Source organism: Cebus imitator, unplaced genomic scaffold, assembly GCF_001604975.1.
Source record: "Cebus imitator isolate Cc_AM_T3 unplaced genomic scaffold, Cebus_imitator-1.0 Scaffold24, whole genome shotgun sequence".
Taxonomy (NCBI): Eukaryota; Metazoa; Chordata; class Mammalia; order Primates; family Cebidae; genus Cebus; species Cebus imitator.
In genome coordinates, this window is record NW_016107339.1 from 2788510 (window position 1) to 2810683 (window position 22174).

The 22174-nt window shown below is 35.2% G+C and overlaps 1 protein-coding gene across 12 annotated transcripts in view; it reads right to left on the reverse strand.

Moving 5' to 3' along the window:
• The window catches only part of SATB1 (SATB homeobox 1), a 98908-nt gene that overhangs the window by 48897 nt on the left and 27837 nt on the right, over positions 1 to 22174 (reverse strand). For all 12 annotated transcript variants that reach the window (XM_037736386.1, XM_017522215.2, XM_017522217.2 and 9 more), the window contains 4 exons: positions 21431 to 21607; positions 20533 to 20659; positions 19620 to 19743; positions 1612 to 1723 (listed from right to left, as the gene is read on the reverse strand). In XM_037736386.1, the coding sequence (XP_037592314.1) occupies positions 1612 to 1723; positions 19620 to 19743; positions 20533 to 20659; positions 21431 to 21607 (540 nt within the window). The remainder of the gene's footprint in view (positions 1 to 1611; positions 1724 to 19619; positions 19744 to 20532; positions 20660 to 21430; positions 21608 to 22174) is intronic.

Below are 22174 nucleotides of genomic sequence, written 5' to 3' on the forward strand. Positions count from 1 at the left end.
TGGTAGGTATATCTGGAAATACTTTTTAGAATAAAGCAAGTGATGTATTGTGTATCAAGCCAGCATAATACCCAGCGTTGCTAAGATCCAAATGTTTTTTCTTCAGGAAGCTATGACCATCACCAGATGCAAAAGACAATCTTGCAGGGAATCGTTCTGGTACAATGGTGATGCTGTCATGATTTTGCAATTTATTCCCACCTACCCGGGATGAATGCTTCTCCCTTGGCTAGGTCCCTCAAAAGGATTGGCTGGGCGTCATCTCTAAGTGTGTAAATGCTTTGCTGTATGAGGAGGAGACTGGTTTGATGTTCTTGCCTGGAAAGGCTGAGCATGAAGCTGTACGTAAATAAGACTTTCCAAACTGTACACCAACTTCCCACGTATAGACTCTAGTTTGATTTTAATCATCAATTCTCTTTTCATTAAATATGCAGGTTTTATATTTAGAGGAACTTTATCATAGTGCTATAGCTCCTGATACATGAAAAATATAACTAAGAATTGGGGAAGAAACCTTCAATTTCTACCAGTGCTATCAGCCCAAGTGGGCCATTCACAGAGAATAGTAATTCAAGCAATTATTCCAAAAATGATACATTGTCTTCATTACAGCCCTAAGCTATAAAAGGCAAAGAATCCATTTTGGTAGACAAATGGTTTCTCTTCAAATATTAAGAGCTAAAACATGCTCAACATTTGCGTTTTCTTATTTCTTAAAGTTTTTTAGAAAAAATTAAATGAATGTAAAGGAATAAACAAATAGATTTAAAACAGGACATAATGTGCATTCCTATATTACCTTAAAATATATTTTTGGAGGGTACAAGTATGTGAAGGAGAATATTAATAAAAATTAAAACATTAACCTTAATCACAGTGTTTGCTTTTGAGAACATTAACAGACTCAACAGGGAGAAAATGCCATAATCTAAATACTTAGGTACCATACACAACTTTTATCTGTCATTTTACACTGCAGATTTTACTGTACTTCTTGCATAATAAATATTCACTTAAAGTTATGTGTTAAGAGAGGATGCTATCTTGGAATTAAAAGTTTAGAAATGAAACAATGATTGTTCTGGTATGATGGTAAAGCCATATGCTTACCAAAGTGCCCATCCACGGAAGCTGGGGGTTAGAGGGATAAAAATCACTTGATCTCTATTGTGGAAACTACAAATATAGTTTAATTCAAGAAGTTTAATTTCCTTAAAAATTGATTATAAAAATAGGCACTTTCTCATTCCCTCAGACAAAAGCAAAAAACCTAAAAGCAGACTTATCACTGAGAGAAATCACAGCTAATATTAGTTATTCAAGGCCTGGTTAGGTCTTCACTGAGATGTTAAAAAATGACAGCTCCCCTCCTCACGCCTCGATTTCCTGCCATGTCTGACAACCAAGTCAGTTTGGCTGATTTAAACACAAACATTTATTGAATTTAATTATCTCATTATACTCATACCCACTTCCCACCCCCAAAGAAACATTCTAAATTGATCTCTAATTGGGCAATCAAAAGACCTGGCTTTAGATGTGACTTTGATAAACTCCCAAATGACATGTAATGGTATGTAGCCACCGCTGCAATGTTTTTTTGCTTACCCATCATATCTTTTGTCTTCTTGAAATGTTTGTACCACCTTCCAAATTCTTGACATTTTGCTGCTGAGACATTTGCATAGTAAGTGCTGTTCACAATGGAAGAAATCATACTCTGCATGAAGAAGGGGGGAGAACATTTGTAATACACAGAGGCACAAGATGAAACACAGAAAGGATCTCAATTGTATTTTTTTTTAATCAACTGAGTACCAATACATTTTTGTTTCACACTTTAGCCTAAAGCTTCGATTTCTTGAAATTCATTAAGTAGATCATCAAATGCTTATTTAAGTAGAAAGTAACAGCCCACTGAGACCAGCATAAAGCTATCAAACGCACAGACTTTGCTCTAGCATTTATTGAATCTCCATCAACGTTATCTATTCCTAGGTTGTCAAACTTTCACTGGTCCCAATAAATCCAAATACACGAAGATGACGTTATAATTGTGATTCACAAATATATACCACTTTGAGATTTTTTTTGACTGGACTCTACATCCTTTCTCCTCAAAATATAGACCAGGGACCAGCAATATGGGCATCACTTGGAAGCTTGTTAGAAATGCAGAATCCTGGGCCCTACCCCAGACCAGGACACTCAGCACCCGTATTTCACCAGGATCCCCAGGGATTACAATTTGAGAAACAGCACTTGCACTTTTCACTCTATTATTTTAAAGTGGTGTGTTAACACTGTTCAAAGGTTAACTGACCATATTTGAAAAGAAACAAACTAGTCACAGAGATCCTTTATCAAGAGAAAGACATTCTGCAATCTTATTACTGGCTTCATCAACAGTAAAGCTTAAGTTTTGAATTTCACTGACCATAAAAATTTTAAATTTATACATTTCACGCTACTAAATTTCTCAAGGATACCACAAAAAAAGATGTCCTATTGTGACTTTTCTTTATCCTGCTTTTAATACATTTAAATCCTGCTTTTACCCTGAAAACAGGGTCAACCCTTTAACATACAAAAATGAAGACACGATTTTAATTTATTACCAGGAGGTTTTTTTTTTTAATCATTTTCAACAAGTGTTTTCCTCCCAGAAAATTTTGGTTATGGTAAACTAAATTTGAGGTCCATTTTAACCTGTTACCCATATTCTCTAGTAACAGCTTAAGTAAGCTGTTACTAGAGAATATGGGTCTTAGGAGTAAGATTTTGTAGCACCAATCCATCCCTCACCCCTATGTGTAGAAACAGGAGAACTCGCATTTCAGACATCAGTTGGTCTATGGTGAAATAGTTTACAGAAGGCAGCATTGTTCAAGGAGGCAGTGAACAACCAGAAAAGCCAGTTTGGGGACAAAAGTATTTTTATATAATTATCTTCTTTAAGTTACCTCTAATGTAAAGCTCTTTTGGTTATTATTCATTCTCCTGACATCCACTATTAGTTTTAATTCTGTAGCATGCACACATTTCCGTAATATGTAAATTTGGGGGATCTCTAAAGAACTTCCAGTGAAGGATAAGCTGGGGTTGCATTATTTATGTAAAACACAGCTATCTTTCCTAAGAGGCACGGTGATATCTTTTTTTTTTTGACACTTTCTACTTTATAGTCATTTTCACATTTTATATCTCTAAAAAGACATTCTTAATGTGTTCATGATGCTTTGCCATTAATCCAATAGCTTGCAATTTCACTAAGAGCCTCCCACAGTCCACAGCGTAAAAAGACACTTAGCAAAGTTGCCAAAACCAGAGCCAGAAGATTACCTGATCTGTCAGCTTCGATCTCACTTACTCTCTGGTAATAAGGGATCAATAAAGTCAGACACTAATAAATACTATTGAGATCGCTGATGGATAATGGCGATTCTTCTGCAAATGGATGACAGTTCATGTTTTTCCACTCTGGTCCAATTTTTTTTTTTTTAAATGATTACTCTTTACATAGACATTCTGACAGTTCCTTAAATATTAATATGGTAACACATGGAAGTTTTAGATGTGGTTTATGTCTTACTTTTTAGAAGTGTATGGAATATCTAAATTTTGCTGAGGTTTTTGACAAACATCCAGTATACTTCAGTTTGCCAACAGTTCTATATATGAATATTCTCTTTGCTGCACACCTACCATATCCTGGCTGGTACTAAGGAGGCAAAGATGGGTAAGACACAGCCTCTGCCTACAAGAAGTTTACTATCTATTAAGAACACAGATATGTAAATAGATCATCTCAATTTAATGTGATTTAGTGTATCAACAGTGGAAAATGTATAGGGGACGAGGGAAGAAGGAAGAATCCATGGTGTATGTGAAAACAAATCTGAAATAGTTTTATAAAACTAGATGTTAGATGTAGTAGTGCTATATAGTTTATTATTATCCATACATGGAAAATAATATCCATATGTGCATCATCATCGAAGCTTCCCCCTACCCTGCTTAACCCTAAAGCGGTAGGCTCTGGGCTTAAGTGCTTTTTCTGTCATATGGTGTATGCTTAGGAAACTCTGATTAGTGTAAATAATAGCCTAAGACAGACATGAAAGGCTAATCCATAACTTATAATGCATGACAAAGCAACTTTTTGGATTCCCTATCTTTCTGTGCTTTAGGGTGACTGGGAACTATTTCCTAATTCAGGTAACTTACAGTCACGTCTATTTTTATTGGAACAACATGCAATAATCTGTCCAATGAGATTGCTCATATAGCTACCTCAAGAGGGTGTGTGTGTGTGTGTGTGTGTGTGTATGTGTGTGTGTGGCCCGTCATGCATGTGTTGATCAGGTGGTAAAATCCTTACTAAAAACTTAGGCATAGCATTGGAGTAGAACAGCCAGCTGGTTTCAAAGGCAGGGAAGAGACTGCAGAATTTTGTGGTGCACATGCATTTGAAAATCATATTCAATAGTGTAATCTTAGAGCATCAGGAAAGAAACACCTATCTGTGTTTTGATAACACAAATAAAAGAAAGTCATAGTTGGTAATATTTTCCTAGGTGGTGGGGATGTACAGATAGTAGACCAAGTTTCATGTTAGAAAGGCTTGGGATTCTTGTGTCATTTAAAAGGAGGTACTGGTTTAAAAAGACTGCACTAAGCTGTGAGTTCACGCAGGTCTGGGGTACCATATTATTTTCTAGCTCAATGCCTGGCATATATCAAAATAAACACTAAATGTTCATCTGACAAAACAGAATAGAAATAAACATGCATTCGAGTAAGGATGTATCACACACTGGTAGTATGACCTTGGGTCAAATAGTTGACCATTCCATCACAATTTCCTATGCTAAATGGGAATGATAATAGCACACATCTCACGGAGTTGCTCTGACAATCCATCCATTCAGGCATTTTTAAAATTAATTCAGCATATACTTATTTAATTTCTACTATGTGCCAAGCACTGGACAAGTCAGTAAGAAAATAATGATGTGAAGAGACATACTATCTACCCTTGGACAGACAATAAATAATAGATGTGTTACAATTAGCAAAGAGCCTGTAACATATTAAGTATATACTTAAGAGATATTAATTACTATGACAACCCTCTGCCACCTCCTCATCACTGGGCTTTCATTATATGATCACATTTCATATCAGATGACTACAGTTTAAATATCAAAGGAGTATCAGGTAAAATTTTCAAATGATATACAGTATTTTCAGTGTAATGTAGAATGAAGTATACTGATGAAATTATTAAGTTACAAGTTGGGTCAAGTAATAGTAAGGGAAAACACCAAAGGGAAATATTCCATTTCTTCTCATACTCCAATTTGGTGGTATTTTTTGAAGCTGGCCTGTATCTGGTAGACAGCATCAAGAAGGCACCACCACTCCTCTGGCTTGGATGCATGACCCATGCCCTCTTCCATCTCTAGCTAACAGTTGCTCATCCTTCAGGATACAGCCTGGGCATCCTGGCTTCCATGAGGCCTTTCCTAACTTCCCTGCACTAGAGCACTCATCCTGCTGTTTATTTTCCACTGAACTATGGGCCTAAAGACTCATCTCAATATATCCTGGACTCATTACAGGGCTGGTCACATACGAGGTGATCAATGAAAAGGGTCACTAAAAAAAGTCATTACTGCAAGCCACCAGAAATCCTCTTCCCTCTTTTTCCCCTTAAAGGTCAAAAGTAATGGCAGCTTAACTGTTGTCACACGAATCTTTCAAATCCATCGCTTTGGCTGTCGTGACAGAAATCATAGTTTCAAGAACCTTTGTTCATTAATTTGCAAGAGATCCCTTCCCAGGTTTTTCAAAATACATCCACACAGATGTCTCGGAAGTTGCAGTGCTCGGTGGTTATGTTATTCCAGTTCTCTCTCAGTGTCTATTTATATGAGCTATCCAAAGCACTTTGAAAAAGACACAACTTGTATGGCAAGTTTCCTATTCAGTGGCTGGTCTGTATAAAACATCAATGTTCACTGAATAAAATAAACCAACTGACAAAACTCAGTCGGTTGAAATCCCAAGTTCAAATGCTACACAGTATACCAACCAATAAATAGGCCACAGTTTCCAGTGTTGGGAAATACAATTTCAAAGTTGGCAGAAATTGGCTGTGGGTCTCATAACCCCAGTGTGACACAATATTCTCATCCTAGGAGCCAAGTTGTAAGCTTTTCTAAGATGCATAAAGCACATGTCTACTCCCTATGAAGAGCTTCGGTTCTTTCTGAGAGTCTGCTGAAGTTCCGATCTGAAAGAATGCCATCTTCACAGAAACCCCAGTACTCTAGAATGATACCATCTGCCACAGGCTGAGCTTCCTTTTCAGCCAAATACATTATTTATAACCTTTCTAATTGTGAAAAGGTAAGGGTGGAATTTTTCTAAAGCCTAACTTAAAGATAGACAGAACATTCTGAACCTTTGCTCTCAAATACTGTAGCTCTTTTAAATTTGAAAAACAAAAACCACAAGGAATCAGTTGAGGTTACATAATTTTTCAAAAAAATATATTCTTTTAAACCCCTGCTAGAATATCATATATACTGTAGGTATATATTTATAATACATTAAAAAATGAAGAAACATGGTTTTATTTTTCTACTTGTTCATCTTAGTAGCCAATGAAGGGGTTTTTAGAGAGGTGAGGACTTCTCAAAAAAAGATTCATCAGCTGGGGAAAGGCAGAGATCTGATTACCCTTAAAATTGCTTTGTTGTGCCTTTAACAACAACCAAAAAAAACCACCCCAAAACAATGCTAATCAGGTTATTCAATCATTTAAACCAAAACTGTTCATGCTTTTCTGCCAAATCAACCAACCACAGCAAAATCTGTTATCTCTGATTGCTCAGCTTCCAGTCAAAAAACAGTTAACCCCCACTATACCAAAAGTTTTCCAAAATACCCTCAGAGCTCTGCAAGCTCATAGAAAATAAAAAGAAAACCATGTCAGCTTTAAAGGGTAATTGGAGTGCTGTACCATATTTGCATATTACAATATACTCTAATAAACTAAACAGCCTGTACCGGAAGCCAGCAGCTTCCTAGTATTTCATATGATCTACATACTTGCTTTCTGTGCACTACTTTAAAAAAAAAAAAAAAAAAAAAACCAGGACTGTGATATCATGATCAAAACTTACTAAGGACTTGCCGATGGTTCAGCTGAGGTGGGGAGGAGGTAGCAAGAGCATCTACAAAATGGTGGTTCACCCATGTTTAAAGCTTTCAGGCTCCATCAGCAGAGAGGGCAAGGGCTACAACATCTTATTTACACAATTATCTAAATACGATTAAACAGCTGATGGACAAATATTAAACTGGAAAATGTATAGTCATTTCAGCTTAATGTAATCCTCTTTCTGTAAACACCCAAGATGATTTTTTTCAACCAGAACAGTCCTGACATCTCATAAGCCTAAGGGTGAATAGCAAGAGATTGTTTTTGATAGTTATAAATATTCAAAAGACATGCAGACCATCTGCTTTCATAATACAGGTAAAGCAAGACTGAAATGGTGACTGCTGTATAAAAATGATTCTTTTAACAAAGTCTTCCTCTCCTCGAAAACTATAAAGACAGATGTCAAAAACTGTTTACACAGAGCAATCAGGAGCGTGCAAAATGTAATATTCCTTTTACACACAGTGCTTGCTAAAGAGATTTTTTTTTCTTTTTCTTCCCATCTGTGTGTTGCAACACATTTCTACAAGTTAAAAACATTTTTTTCAAACAGAGATCTCATGAATACCCAAAAACATGCTATCTGGTTTCTGAATGCTAATTAATTTCAACTAAGGAATCTGAATATCTTTTTTCTGTAGGAAGGAATGTATGTTTTGAATTGGAATACACTGGAGAGACAGCAAGGGAAATAATCTTGCACAGGTTTAATTCTATAAGGAGAATTTCATGGTTCTACCTTGTTTATAATACATATGTGTTATGTCCGTGCTTTACATGAAAGCACATCATTGCTAATGTCTTTGGCATAAAGTCTAAAATAATTGTTTTCTGAAATAAACGCCTGCACAATGCAAAATGTGTATTTAAAAAACCTTTAACTTCTCAGTCTATGGATGGTGATGTATAAAGCCCTATAGTTAATTTTCAGGGATAGAACACTAATCTTGACAGTAACCTTTTTATGTATTGTATTAATGGTGCAAAGGCATTAAGCACCTTTTTATAATTTTCAATAAAATGAGCATTTACTGAACAATCTGTCAAACTACTGGCTTTTATTATTTTATATTTTTATTTTTTTGAGAAGTGCAACTTCATACATTCTGATCTCCCACCCCTTTGTGCATGTCCTGACTACCTATGGCTTCAATTTTTATAGTAGCTTTTTATCTGTCTGAGGAAAATTCAAAGGTCAAACTTTACCTTCACATCACCTCCACATTCGAATACAATTTTCACAGGGATTTCTCGTAAATGAGGCTTCCTTTTAATCTCAAAGGACATCAAATACTACAAACAAGCTCTAAGAGGTATCGTATGAGATACAAGATATTGATGAGAAACAAATTTGTTGAAAATTAACAGGTAGTCCCCATCTGGTATTTGGGGTGGGAACGATGGAAAATGGGCTTCAATTTAAGAGAGCAAATGGCAGGATTTCTAAGTGTAATATTCTGTTTGTGCTTGTTAGCTTATGTTTCCCAAAACTTTCCCTCTGGATCCTCTATTGCTTTCTAAGCTATTCTCTTGGGAGATGCAACTGGGACATATTTGGAATCTCAATTTGTTGAGAAGAGACTAATCACTTCTAAATTTTACTTAAACTCTAGTTGTCATAGTTATGGCTCTTGCCATCTTGATCAATCACAGTGCCTGAAAATGGCATTTTCATACAAAGTAACCCTGGCACATTGCTAAAATTGGAAACTCAGTACAAAGCTCCAAAGGAATACAAAAGGAAGCACAAAGACAACATATCCAACTCTATTTCAATTTTCCTACTACATTTCCTAAAGATGAAAATGTGATCATATCAAAGCACAGAAATTTTATTTATTTAAATGCTCAATTCACAATTTTTAAAGTAAGTATTGGTTCATGGTTTACGTGGCTCTTCCATATAGTTAATTTATGTAATGCTCAGGTAATATGTTCTGACCAGATTCTCTATTCTGCCCCATTGTATAAGTACCTACCTTCTTATCACACTGAAACCTTACTCAAACCAAATAAATCTGTTCGTAAAGAGCTTAAACTATAAAATATTTTTAAAAGGTATATTATTATTAAGTGCATGTGATATTCCAAATTAGCTGTACACAGAAGCTGTTAACATGAAAGGAACTGGACTAGATAATCTCCAATGTCTCTTCTAACAGCTTTAACTGTCTATGAAATTTCTATGTCTTCTCAAACCAAATGACTAAAGAAGACTCAATTGTAACACACATTATTCATTCTCAGGCACTCACTGTGCAAATGTTTCCAAGAGTTTTATTTTTTAGGAAGGTTACGGTCCCTTGGCATCCTGCTTAGGATTATTTAAAATATACTCATTATTAAGTTAAATATTATGTTATTCCAAATAGAATTTTCACAAGTTTTTTATAGATAAGTATGAATCCAAAGGGTTTTGATTTTGTTGCAAAAAATTGTTTCCTGATTCTGAATCTTAGGCACTCTGTATCTATGTACCCATTTGAGAAATCTCTGTCTCTGATGCCCTTGTGTGGTTAAATTGCTCATCCTCTCTAGAGATTAAAATTTCCAGTATCTGTACTTACAAATAGAAGGAAAAAGATACCAAATTTAAGTTCCAGAGATCCTAAATAAAGCATTGAAAAAAAACAAAATGCAAAAAACAAAAACCCTTAAGCCACAGAGGGAAAACAAGAACTAAAGTACTTTGAGCAATTCACTTCCCAAAAGTAAATATTAGAATTGGGCTCTGTAACTCTTCACAGGAGACTTTAATATTACCTCTTTGCATTTCTTCTTTATATGAGCATATCGGATTTTTAAGCCATATTTCCTAAAAATTGGGGGTAAAATACAATCCTGGCTTTTAGCTTTTTATGAGGCCACAGAACTCATTTTGGAAATTACATAAAACCTATGAAAGCTGTCCTTCATGCATTCCAAAAACTGGCTTGTAATTTCAGGGTCTGAACCCCCGTTGGAGCAGATTGTGGGGTTCATGAACCCCACTCAGATCCGATCCAAGACTTCATAGAAGACTGAAGGCTAAACCACAGCTTTGATTTCTGTGTCTTATCCATCATTGTTGGCTTTTAGATAAGACTTCCCATGTCTACCAGATAAATATAAACCAATGTCACCTCTGGATTAGATCACACAGAGAAATCAAATTAATCTGGCTTCATCTCAATCAATATTATGAAAATCCTTCACAGTGTAGGAAAATGCCATCCTCTGGTAATCATCTCACTAGAAGTTATGGCGAAATGATAAAAATGTGCTGCAATGGCTTATAAATCATATAATAAAGAGCTCCATCCATCACTAAACATGTGTTTTCCATGCTGAGCTGGTGCTCATGCAAAAGGTGGACAAACCAAGACCCTAAGGCCCATTCTGAAATGGCTGAACAGTTATCTACACTTGCAGCTCTCACTAAATTCAGGTAACTCTAGACTTTTATACAGCTGACTTTAAAACGCTGTATGTTTATAGCCTTAAATGGAGTCTCTTACGCCAAATGTTGACTTTAGAACACAACTGAGGAATGGACATTGTAAGTGAACATGGGATGATACTGTCAACATTTCCATATTGGCAACGTCAGCATCTTTGTCTATAAATTATTTGACTCTGTTACTGAAAATTTCCTATTTTACTCTTCAATATGAGAAGAAAATGGACAAATGAAAATAACAGTAAAGTAAGGTCTCAAATATAATGCAACTGAGACAAAATGAAAATTATTGGCCAGGCCGAAATACATGTACAATTGTGGAAGAAAAATTTTAAAATTTACAAATGCTGCATATGTTTTTAAAGCTTGTCCTTAACTGTGATGTATAATTAGGTCTTTCAAGCATTTTTCAGACATCTAAGTCCCCTGTAACTCCAAGACTATTGTTCTGCTTACAAACATGTAAGTTTGGCACTCATATTCATGAACACTATCAAATATATAAAAGCATGAGACAGCGTGGAATGTCCATAGGCTTTCTTAGAGAAAAACTCAGAAGTGATTTGTTCTAGTTAGGTAAACTAAAAATACAGAATTAAGTATCATAGGAAAATATTTCATAAGTATCTATAAAGTACTACTAAAACAACTATTGACATGGTATATTGGTTTACGAAATAAACATGTACAAATCCTACAAGGTTGTTTAAGTCTGATGAATATTCCCGAGTCCCTACTGTGTGCCAGCATCTATGACAGTGATGATGAATACAACTTAGTTTCTTTGGGACAGTCAATTACAGTATATACAGACAGCCTAGTTAGTCCACAGACTGTTTCAGAACAATGTGGAAAATGCTAAGCTAGGCACACAAGGAGAAGACAGAACCTGCTGGGAATACAGGTGAACTTAGTTAATGCACAGGACATTGGGAGAAGCTCTCCTCTTGATGACAGCTCCATCAGACATCTTTATTCTATTTGACTTTGTCTAGTCTAGGGTATCATATTTGCCAAACTTACAAATGAATTTATTTAAAGTACAAGCTTCAGTCTTCCCCCACTTACATTTTAAAATACATCATAACTTTATGATTGTTAAGTGTTCCTTAACGTTGAGAATGAGTTATAATATGGTCCAAATACCTTTCATTTTTTTTCACAAATGAAAAGTATTTGGTTGTTTCCACTAAAAATGAAGACTGCACCAAAATTTTCCATGTAGCCGAGAGTTTCTTAGCCCATGTGGCATGCACAAGTGTGATTTCAAACTCTCAATGCCCACATTTAAAAAAAAACAACTAGTTATGGCACATTTTAGGACTGAAAACTGTTTTCTAAGCATTAGCTCATTTAATTCTCGAAACAATACTAAGAAACTGGAAGTATTATCTTCCTACTTTACAGATAAGAAAATTGAGTCATGGAGGGTCAGCTGCCCAAGCCATAAGGCTGGCCACAACAGGACTCACGTTCCTGATTGCTATGATGCTAGGAGCTCACTAATTAAAGTGATGCTAGACAGCAATGACAAACAAAAGCACATACGAAAGTGACAGAATGAGGTTGTTGAAGAAATACCATTACTCAAGAAATAGTCCCATTAAAAAGTAAAAAGAAAATGAGATCAAGCTCTGTCATATGTTATCATAACCCAGGAGTTTCACTACAGAGAAGAGTCCCATTGTGACATTTCACAAAGTTAATACTTGTTACATTTTTGAACTGCCTTGGAACAAATAGTAGGTGGACAGCAAAATGGGACAAGCCTGAAGTAGTTGGTGGCATCTAGTAATGAAGTACCATGTCCTGTTATTCAGATAAGAATGTGATCTCATATAGTGCTAGCAATTAAAGCTTTAATCTTTTTTTTTTAACTTCCAACCTATCATCTGGTTTGCATCTTCACCCTGAGTAAACTAAATTAGATCAGCACTTCCATGGGAAAATATTACAATAGAATATAATCAATTTTTTTTAAGAAAGAGAGTGACTAAAGAGAACACAGTTTCAGAGTAAGATGAGAGAAAAAGGCTGCTAAAGAAGTCAGCCACCTTCTCTGCAATGAGGAATTCTGCAACCTTACGAATTGTCCACGATGAAACTCCAGCACCCCATAAGACTGCATATTAGAACACAATACAATCTTATATTTCTGTAGCGCCCTTCATGCGAGCATCCCAGGGTGCTTTACAATCATTATGAGTTAAAATTAAAACTGAAGCACATACAATTCCTAATAGAATCATTTTAAAAATGCTAAACAGAACAAATAACTTTTAAGTCTAGATTTAAAAGTCCCAACAGCCAGAGCGTTCCTTACTTCAATTGGCAATGAGCTGTGGAACCAGGGCTGAGGCTCTCTCCTGTTATGTTAAAGGCTCTCTTATGTTTTTTATACTCAGGGCACGTTATAATCAAGCAGTTTCCAATGAAAGAGTGGGAAATTGAGTTGTGTATCTGTTTGTTTTGATTATATGGATTTTTTTTTTTTTTGGAGTGGAGGGTTATTTATGACTTTGCCCAAATCTTGCATGAAATGAAGCAGATCTATAAAGCAAATCCAGATAAAGCACAACTTGAAGTTTAAGTAGTAATCGAGAAAAAAAGATATCTAAAATGTACTCTAAAACTAGTTCTGTTTTAGCAAGAAAATCAGTTTGGTTAGCATGATTTGGTTAAGTTGTTTTTTTAAAACAATTAGAAAATAGATTTAATAGGCTTTCACTCAGGCCATGTCTACTCCTAAGCCTTGGGAGTATTTATTATTCTAAGCATCAGGCAAAAAAAAGAGGAAAAATATTCTCATGATATGGTAATTTTCCTTGCATTAGTGATTTTGAGGTCAAAGGAAACCTGTTCAGATCTGAAACAAGGCACAGGTAAAAATCTATTAAGTGAAAATAAAGTAGTTACACATTGTTAAGCACTCTCTAAATTGCCATGGCTTAAACTCTTTTATGTTTTACTATTGTGAAAAGATAGTGGCTATAAAATATCTGAGATCAATCCATTTTAAGTTAGATGCTTTATTAAGTTTGGCTTTTTTGATTAATATATCTGAAAGGTTACAGAGAGCTAACATCAAGCTACAATAAAATCCTTATGTATCTAAGTCAGCTAAAAGTGAGCCTGATATATTAGATTCAAAAAGGAAAACTCGCAATTTAGAGGACAATTCTATTGTAGATTATACATATTATAATATTAACACAGAGCAGACATCTCAGTAAGTTGAAAAAGAAATGATGTCATGACTGGTTCAAAAGAGGAGGCAAAAAAATTATTTGGTACAAGTTTTGCAATTCACACAACTACCCATATAAAACAGGTTTACCATTTCCTTTATGGATACCACCATTACAGTACTACAATTGGTGAAAAGTGGTCATAAGATCCAATTAGTATCAAGCACTGAATACCTGGCAAAGCAGACATTTATAATCCAAGATTCCCAGTCAGTAGGGTAAAAAATGGGGAAAGTTTTATAATTTTAAAAAGGAAAGAAGATTCTCTTTAGAGCTTTTCTTCAAAATATATCGTGTTTAAACATAAGATTATAATTTTATACTGGGAAGGGGCAAATACAAAATCGTTCCAGCACATCCCAAACAGGAATCTTTTTATTTTAAAATGGAGCTGACAGCCTTGTCCATCAGATCAGGCCAGTCCGATGACTGAAATCTGTATTTTCAAACAGACCCAAGAAATTCAACTGCCCACAATTTGTAATGAAAATGCCTAATGTTACCTTGGGGTTCAAAACAAAGGGCTATTAGCATAATTATGCCTACTGGTCTTGAGGATATGAAAGCACAGAAAAGAGAAGTAACTGCACAGAAGTACACCGGCAAATCTTCTGAACATCCCAAATGCCAAGTTATCCCAAAAGTCAGTTCCTGTCTGGATTACCCGTGATTGGGGGCTTGAAATGATAGCAATGTACTTTTAAAACAAGACAATATATAAACAAAAAATCAAAGACAAAAAACCAAAACACATTAAAGAAAATTTTCAGTTATAAGAATAAATGTACTTGGAAAACTACAAGTAGTTATCATTACTTTAGAGAAATCAAAGCATATTATAAAACCTACCAAATTCATCTGAGAGGCTTTCATTTTGTCTTTTTAACAATTCCTTTGTTTCTGGTATGTGATGAAAAAGGGTATCTGGTGAAGCTCATGGACTCTGGGTATGAGGTCTTACCCTTCTGGCTTCACCAGTGAGGTAGCCACAGACATTCATGTCAACATTCTGCGCTTCAGGCTCCTCATTTAAAAATGGGAATATAAGACTATATCCTACCTAGCGGGACCAAAGGCACCTTTGATACATCAAAAGCACTAAATGAAAGTGTAATACTATTATTTCAACTATTAAGATGTCATATCCTTATTACTACATAGGAAATAGAATGCCTGGCATACAGCGGACTGTTGATACATACCTTTGAATATATGAGCATGTAAACAAATTTCATATGTTAGACTCTCACGTGAAATGCAACATATGAATACTGATGCTGGCTATTCTCTTAAGAATGTGATTTCTTTTAAGAAACATGTATGTAATTGCTGTTCAGAAACTGTGAAACAAAGTAGTTTATTTAAAACACTTTTCTATAACATGATAGATTTTCTAATTGTTGTTCCAGTATCATTTATAATACAGACTGAAAATCAACTGAACATGTAAGTGTATTCAATTCCTACGGAAATGATTGTCACGTTTCAGGAGGGCAGTACTGAAGCTAAGCTTCAGAAGCACAGGGTAGTTTCTTTTTAAAATCTATTTTGCCATTAATAAATAAATTGTCCAACATATTTGAGATCCTTGGATGCTGTGAAAAAAAGGAAAATTGGAAAATCATCTTTCTCAATATTATTTCTAAATGGAATGTTAAAATTTAAATTTATTTTGTATATATTTTACTACTTGAAAATAAAAATGACAGTTCTCACCCACTTTATATGACTTGGCTTAAAGATATCTTTTCCAGGTGAGAAATAAGATAGAAAATAATCCAATGCCTTAAAAACGTGAAAGGGGCGGGTGTGTGTGTGTGTGTGTGTGTGTGTGTGTCTGTGTGTGTATGCCCGCCCGTGTGTGGTGACAGAGGAGAGGTAAAAATGAGCAAATCAGATTAAAACCCCCACAAAATATTTGACCTAAACATTTTTAGAAGGAAGACATTAGGCTGGTAGAAGTTAATAGCTGACCTTTTACTTAACAAAATGAATTTACCCCTGTATCAGAATGTCTATATATTTATCTAGTGTTTAAATGCAATTTCTAAAACTCCAGGGAAAATAAGCATCAAAAGGTAATGTTTTATTATAAATCAAATTGTTCACTTTTTAAATTCCCAATTTTCCTCCCAAATCCATATCCTCAAAGTTTTATGATTACAGGCTTTGTTGTCCCCAAATCAGAGTTTATTCTCCCCTCCTTAGCTGCAGTTCAGAATGTAACATCCAATTTATCTAACCATATCCACTGAAAAAATCAAAGTGACAACAAAACATCCATCCTCAGACCTATAATGAGCTAAGCATTTCTTATGTCTTAGAACATTTGACAAAAATTTAAAAACACATGTGGTACAAAGAACTTAATAAATGAGTGTTAATCTATTTGGGCAAATTTATGATAGGAAAGTGATAACAGAAATAAAGGTATGAGTTGTAAATCAAGCCAAGCCCACTTATGGAATTTCTGCAGCTAGAGAAAACCTTACAAATATTATCAAAGAAAACATTATTGTACCCAAATGTAAGGTTTTTTGTTTTTGTTTTTGAGACGGCGTCTCACTCTGTCACCAGGCTGGAGTGAAGTAGGACAATCTCAGCTCACTGCAACCTCTGCCTCCCAGGTTCAAGTAATTCTCCTGCCTCAGCCTCCTGAGTAGCTAAATCAACACTTTTAAAATTTATCATCAGCCAAGGACATAAGCTTAGCAAGTCAGGACTTTTGTGTCAGTCATTAACTAGCACCATGACTTGAATCTCCAGGGACACTGGCTCCTTCAACTGTCAAAGGGGAAGAGCCTAGGAAGGATAATCCCTTCTGGTTCTAAGAACCCAAGTCCAAATGGACATTTGCTTAGCAAGTATTAGACTACCATCCTAGGAGCATAGGAGGCAGGACTTATCCAACACCCCAGGCAAAATCCTGGTGGCTTCCCAGTTCCACTCCTCCTAGCCCCTGCTCTATTACAGGAATTTGTACAAATTCCTCTAATAGAGCAGGGGCTAGGAGGGTGAACTTTATACTAAGTTTAATATTGAGGGACCCTGTAACCATATTTGCTACTCGAACACTTTATCACATTCAACAAAATAAAACCCTTACTCTATGGTAAAATGTGCATGCTGAATCGCATGCTAAAGGTTCTCTTGCATGAATGAATCAATACTCCATAGGGGAAGAAAGGCCTTAACACTTGGCATTTCTTGGTGTTAGGTCCCATTTTGTACAAGACTGAGGTCATACTTATTTGCTAGGCATTTTTCACCGCAACATCTTTATCACCAAATCTTCACCATAGGAAAAAGAGTAGTTTTGTCAAACTCAACACGTATTTTGGACATAGGCTTTAGGGAACTTGCATTTCTCATCTTAATAACTCTAGACAGAAAAACATAATCAAGAAGCAAACAAAATAGTTTATTGAAAACATTCTGACTAGAGTATCAGATTCATAGAAAAACAGAAGATGATTCAGCAAAATATAAAATAACTCCCTCATTTAGAGAACAATTTACATTTTTTCATACTGTTAAATATTAAATTAATTTCAAATATTTGCTTTCACTGCTAAACTACGCTGAATTTTTAGAAGATTTTTTTAAGGAAAAGAATACTGTAATTATAACTGATGTTGAAATTGCAGCCTAGTTCCATCACTTAATGATTACAGTGAGGTATCCAGCCACAGGAGGCCATGTATCTGAAAACCTCTCTCTATAGAAATTCACCAATGTATGACTCCAAAACCAAGTCCTGAATTACATTTTGTCATTCTACTTAATGTTATAATTGTCTGTATTCAATTCATTTTCCATGATAACACTAAGTTAAATTCAAAATTCTATTTGTAAGTTATAGTGAGGTGGAGTTTACTGGCTGAATGTTATATCATTTAACAATTAGTTCTCACTAACTGTATCAATAAATATTTGTACTAACATCTTCTTCTTCAGCTCAGAGTAAATGCCTTAAGTCTTTGAATATGCTTCCAAGATCAGTGGGACATCTAGTAACATAAAGACACATGTGATTTCTGTACGGGGTATTTATATCATGTTTTAACTGAGTTTTTTGAAAGTTTATTTCCAGATCATTTCAAATTTTCAAGTGTTAGCAACCATGTAACATGTTATCTGGAGTTGTCTGCGAAATGAAGCCACTGAAGAGTCACCCTGCTTTTATTATATAATCCTATTGATTTAACTGTGTTTAATTAATTTAATAACTTTTATTTGATGGTTATAAATTCATGTCCTCTCTATTCCAAGGGAGAGAGAGGGAAGATAGGAGATTAGCTGAAATGACAAAAAAAAAAAAAAAAAAAAAAAAAAAAAAAGTGTACTCTGAATTGCAAGAAATGGACACTTAGCAATACAGAGAATATGTAACCTTTGGCTATAGCTTACCGTAGAAGAATATAGAAAGCTATTCATTATAAACTTAATTCATTTGCTTTATTTCTAAAATTTCTAAGAAACATCAAAGTAAAAATGTTAGACTGTAAGTTAGCCAATCTGAAATGCATGGAGTTTTTATGAAACAGAAGCGCAAAGCCCATAAGTTTCCTGCCAAAGGTACTCAATCATCATCATGAGCCCCACATTAGAAATACATTTTGAGAGTATCTACTACTCAGAATATAGCAGAAATACATTTTGAGATCTCCCAATTGCAGAAATGTATACAGCAGTCATACAGTTCAAGTTCAAATAACTGAGACTAATATTCAGAATTAAAACTCAAATTAAAAGAAAACATTAAATATTTGGTAAAAATCTAGGTGGACCAAGATTCCAATCACACTGTATCATGGAATGGCCTTAAAATGGATTTGGATACTGAGGGATGACTATAACATATTTACGTGGTGACCCCACAAGCAGCCCTTAACAGCAGATTCACGGCATCCTTTTTCTTTTGTATTTGAAATCAGCTGAGTTTCATCAAAAATGATGTTTGATTTTCTATTTATAGGCAGGTCAGCAGTCTCTACCTAGAGTTTTAGCTGCCGTCCACCAAATTTATTCTAAAGAAATCAAGGAAAATAATTAAAAAATATTTATTTCATTTCAAAAATCCCTGATATGACACGCAACTAAGAGGGGAAAAAGAAGATTCCACTTAAAAAACAGAAAAGAAGTAAACCAAAGCCAAAGAATTGGTCACAAAATCTGAATGAATTAACAACTATTCAACTTTTAGTTATGGGTAATTATTTTCATCATTATTTTTACTGAAACACTTTTGATTTTTTGGTAATGAGTAAAGTATCCAAGAACCGCACAGTTACTTTTTGCAGATAGCACTGACACTGCCATTCCCACTCAGAGAAGCTTTGTGGGAGCAGTACCACCTCGACTCTTTCTTAAATAAGGGCATTCAGGAGAATGTAGCCATCATACTCACAGCACTCAGAAAGAAGACAAATCTAAAAACTAGCCAGCGGAGTCTTCTGCACTGTTTTTCCTGTAAACAGTCCTTTGGCTCTTTTCCCCAAGGGAGAAAAAGCCTATAGGCTCTGTTCGGAACGAATCAGGCATATTTTAAAAGGTCACCAGTGGTCAAGTCACTTTGCATTTTTGGCAGATTCTTGCTTCAGATACCAGTTGCTTTAAGCTAGGGAGCTTCATCAAACCTCAAATCAGGGTTGCCCATGATGTCTTATTATTTATTACATGCTATGCTAAGTACCTGTGAAAGGGGGCACTCCTTGGCCAACGAACTCTGATTCATATCTTTCAGTAAGTCCTTCAGAGCATTCCTCACTGTGGTGTGCGACCATTGTTCGGGAGGCAAGTCTTCTAGTTTGGGGCAACTATTTGAGACATAGATTAGAAAGGGGATTATTACAAGATTGCATCCTGCTGCAGAACATTCCTTTAAGACAGACAGATTTCATTTTGCGCATCAAACAGATGCATCTGGAGATTGCTCTCGGTCTCCTGATTGTTCCGATTAGTTAATTACTTTATACAACACATCTGCTGTATCGATGCATGAATTATACATCAGCTGCCTGTGGTGGCTATTTTTTCATGTTACTTCTACCTTCCTGCTCTGATGCGCTTGGGAAGACAATTTAAGGTGTACTGCTTTCTCATGAGCCATCGTGAAAAGCTTTAACGTATTAACCGATTTCCTTTCATTACTCTGTTCATACGAATTAAAATCGTAAAAAAATAAATAAACAAATAAGATTGTGGTAACAGTGAATAAGACAGTCTTTCACAAAATGTACACAGATGGCACTGTTCATGATATGCAAAAATATTTTTTTCTTAAGTAAACTTTATGTAAAATGCTTTCTTGTAATGCATTATTTAATTGACTAAACGTAAAAAGTCTTGTCTTTTGATAACCTGCACAAACCTACAAATTTTGTGTGTGTGTGTGCGGGGGGGAGGTACTTTTAAATTATACACTGACGTTAGGAAAAAAGGCAGAAGGATAGGGTAACAAAATCAATCTGTATTAACCTTTCTGAAACACAGAGTAAAAAAAAAAAAAAAAAAAAAAAATTGAAGGTTGACCAGAGAGAGATGCTTCATTTCAAAAAGACCAGGTAAGAAGAACGTTTCACCCTAGATTTGCTGTCTTGACTCACCTGTGTAACTGAATTTTCAATGTGACCACATGATACACATCTTGAAGCATATCTGCTACTGTAGCATCAGGGGCATCTGTCACATAAGACAGTGGAACTGGATTCCATTTTCCAACCTGGATTAGCCCTATTTCAGATAAAAAGAATATGTCACTAAATATTTTACCCTCAGATACCAAATCTAGTAGAAGGGTCATCCTTTTTTTTTTTCTGCTACCCCTACCACAAGCAATACTGTTATTTCTGTTTGAATGATTCCCTTCCCTCTAAAAGGCAGGTCAATGAAAATATTCACAGCTTAGCTTTCCAAATTGTAAAATTATGTAAATGACTATAGGGTTGTTTATTATTTTGGAAATAAAACCCCATCAATAAAACCTATGCATAAGGCCACATTTTCCTAACTTACAGGAAGTTCTAATAAGACATAGCTGAACCAGTTCTAAATGGCTTTACGATTTAGATAAGATTCTCTATTGCAGTGGGAATCAGCATTGAAAAATACTTTACAGCCCATAAAACCATCAGAAACAGAATAAAAGAAACAGAACTAGATATTCAGTCATAAATGCAAATTGACTCTCAACAGTCCATCTGCTCAAATACGCTCCTCACTTCCTTGTGGGTCCTCAGTGGAGCAGATTATTAAGGTCAATAAGCATACTAATGATTCAGCTGAAGTAATTTAAAAAAAAAATCTACCTCGACATTCCACATGAGCAAAATGTGTGTTAACTAAACCAAACTGAATTAAGCCAATTTTTTAAAGCCACAGCCTATAAGGAACCAATGTAATACACAGGCTACAGTTCTTTGAATAAAAATATTCAGTGCTTTCTCTGCAAGGTAAACAAAGGATGCCAAGCAATTTTTCCAACCCCACGTACACATTATTTACCTTTGGCCTGGGCAGCAGAGCTATGTGAATAACCTAGAGACAGCAGTGCCATTTCTATCAGCTGGTTGAAAAGCATATCCTTTCTCACCAACACAAATTCTGCATGCTCCTCCTTGCAATCATATTCAATGGCATTTTCATAATGTTCCACCACACAGAAAACCGGTAGCATGGTTCCTATCAAAAAGACGAAGAAAAAGAGATGGAAAACCAACAGTCTTCAGAAATACAGCCTGAGGGAGGAAAAATTAGCCACGAAAATAATCACAAGAGATTCACTGTGCTTCCAAGGCAGACTGGGTACAGAACTACAGGCACATGCACACAAATATATACATTCCTGTATTATTTAAAGTTGTAAGAGAAATATTTAAGTAGAATGTGAACTTGGTCCTAAGTTGGGCTTTAAATTAACAGCGCATTTTCCAAAACCAATGAATGCAGAATTACCTTTCTGATCAAATAATAATGGTGAAGAAAGAGAAATAAATGTGTCTTCTCGAGTTTGCTATGAGTATACAGCAGCAAACATAAGTCACTAGTTATCTTCGGAAGGTCCTACATTCCTACTGCCTACATGATTTTGTTAATAATAAACTTTTCCTGTTTGTGTCCAAACAAATTATCTTCGACCGTGAAATTTTCATTTTCTTCCTTTTTTAGATATTAACTCTAACTGGTTCCACACAAAGTACTTAACCAAACTGGTGCTCATAATATACAATTTCAATATGTGCATAACGC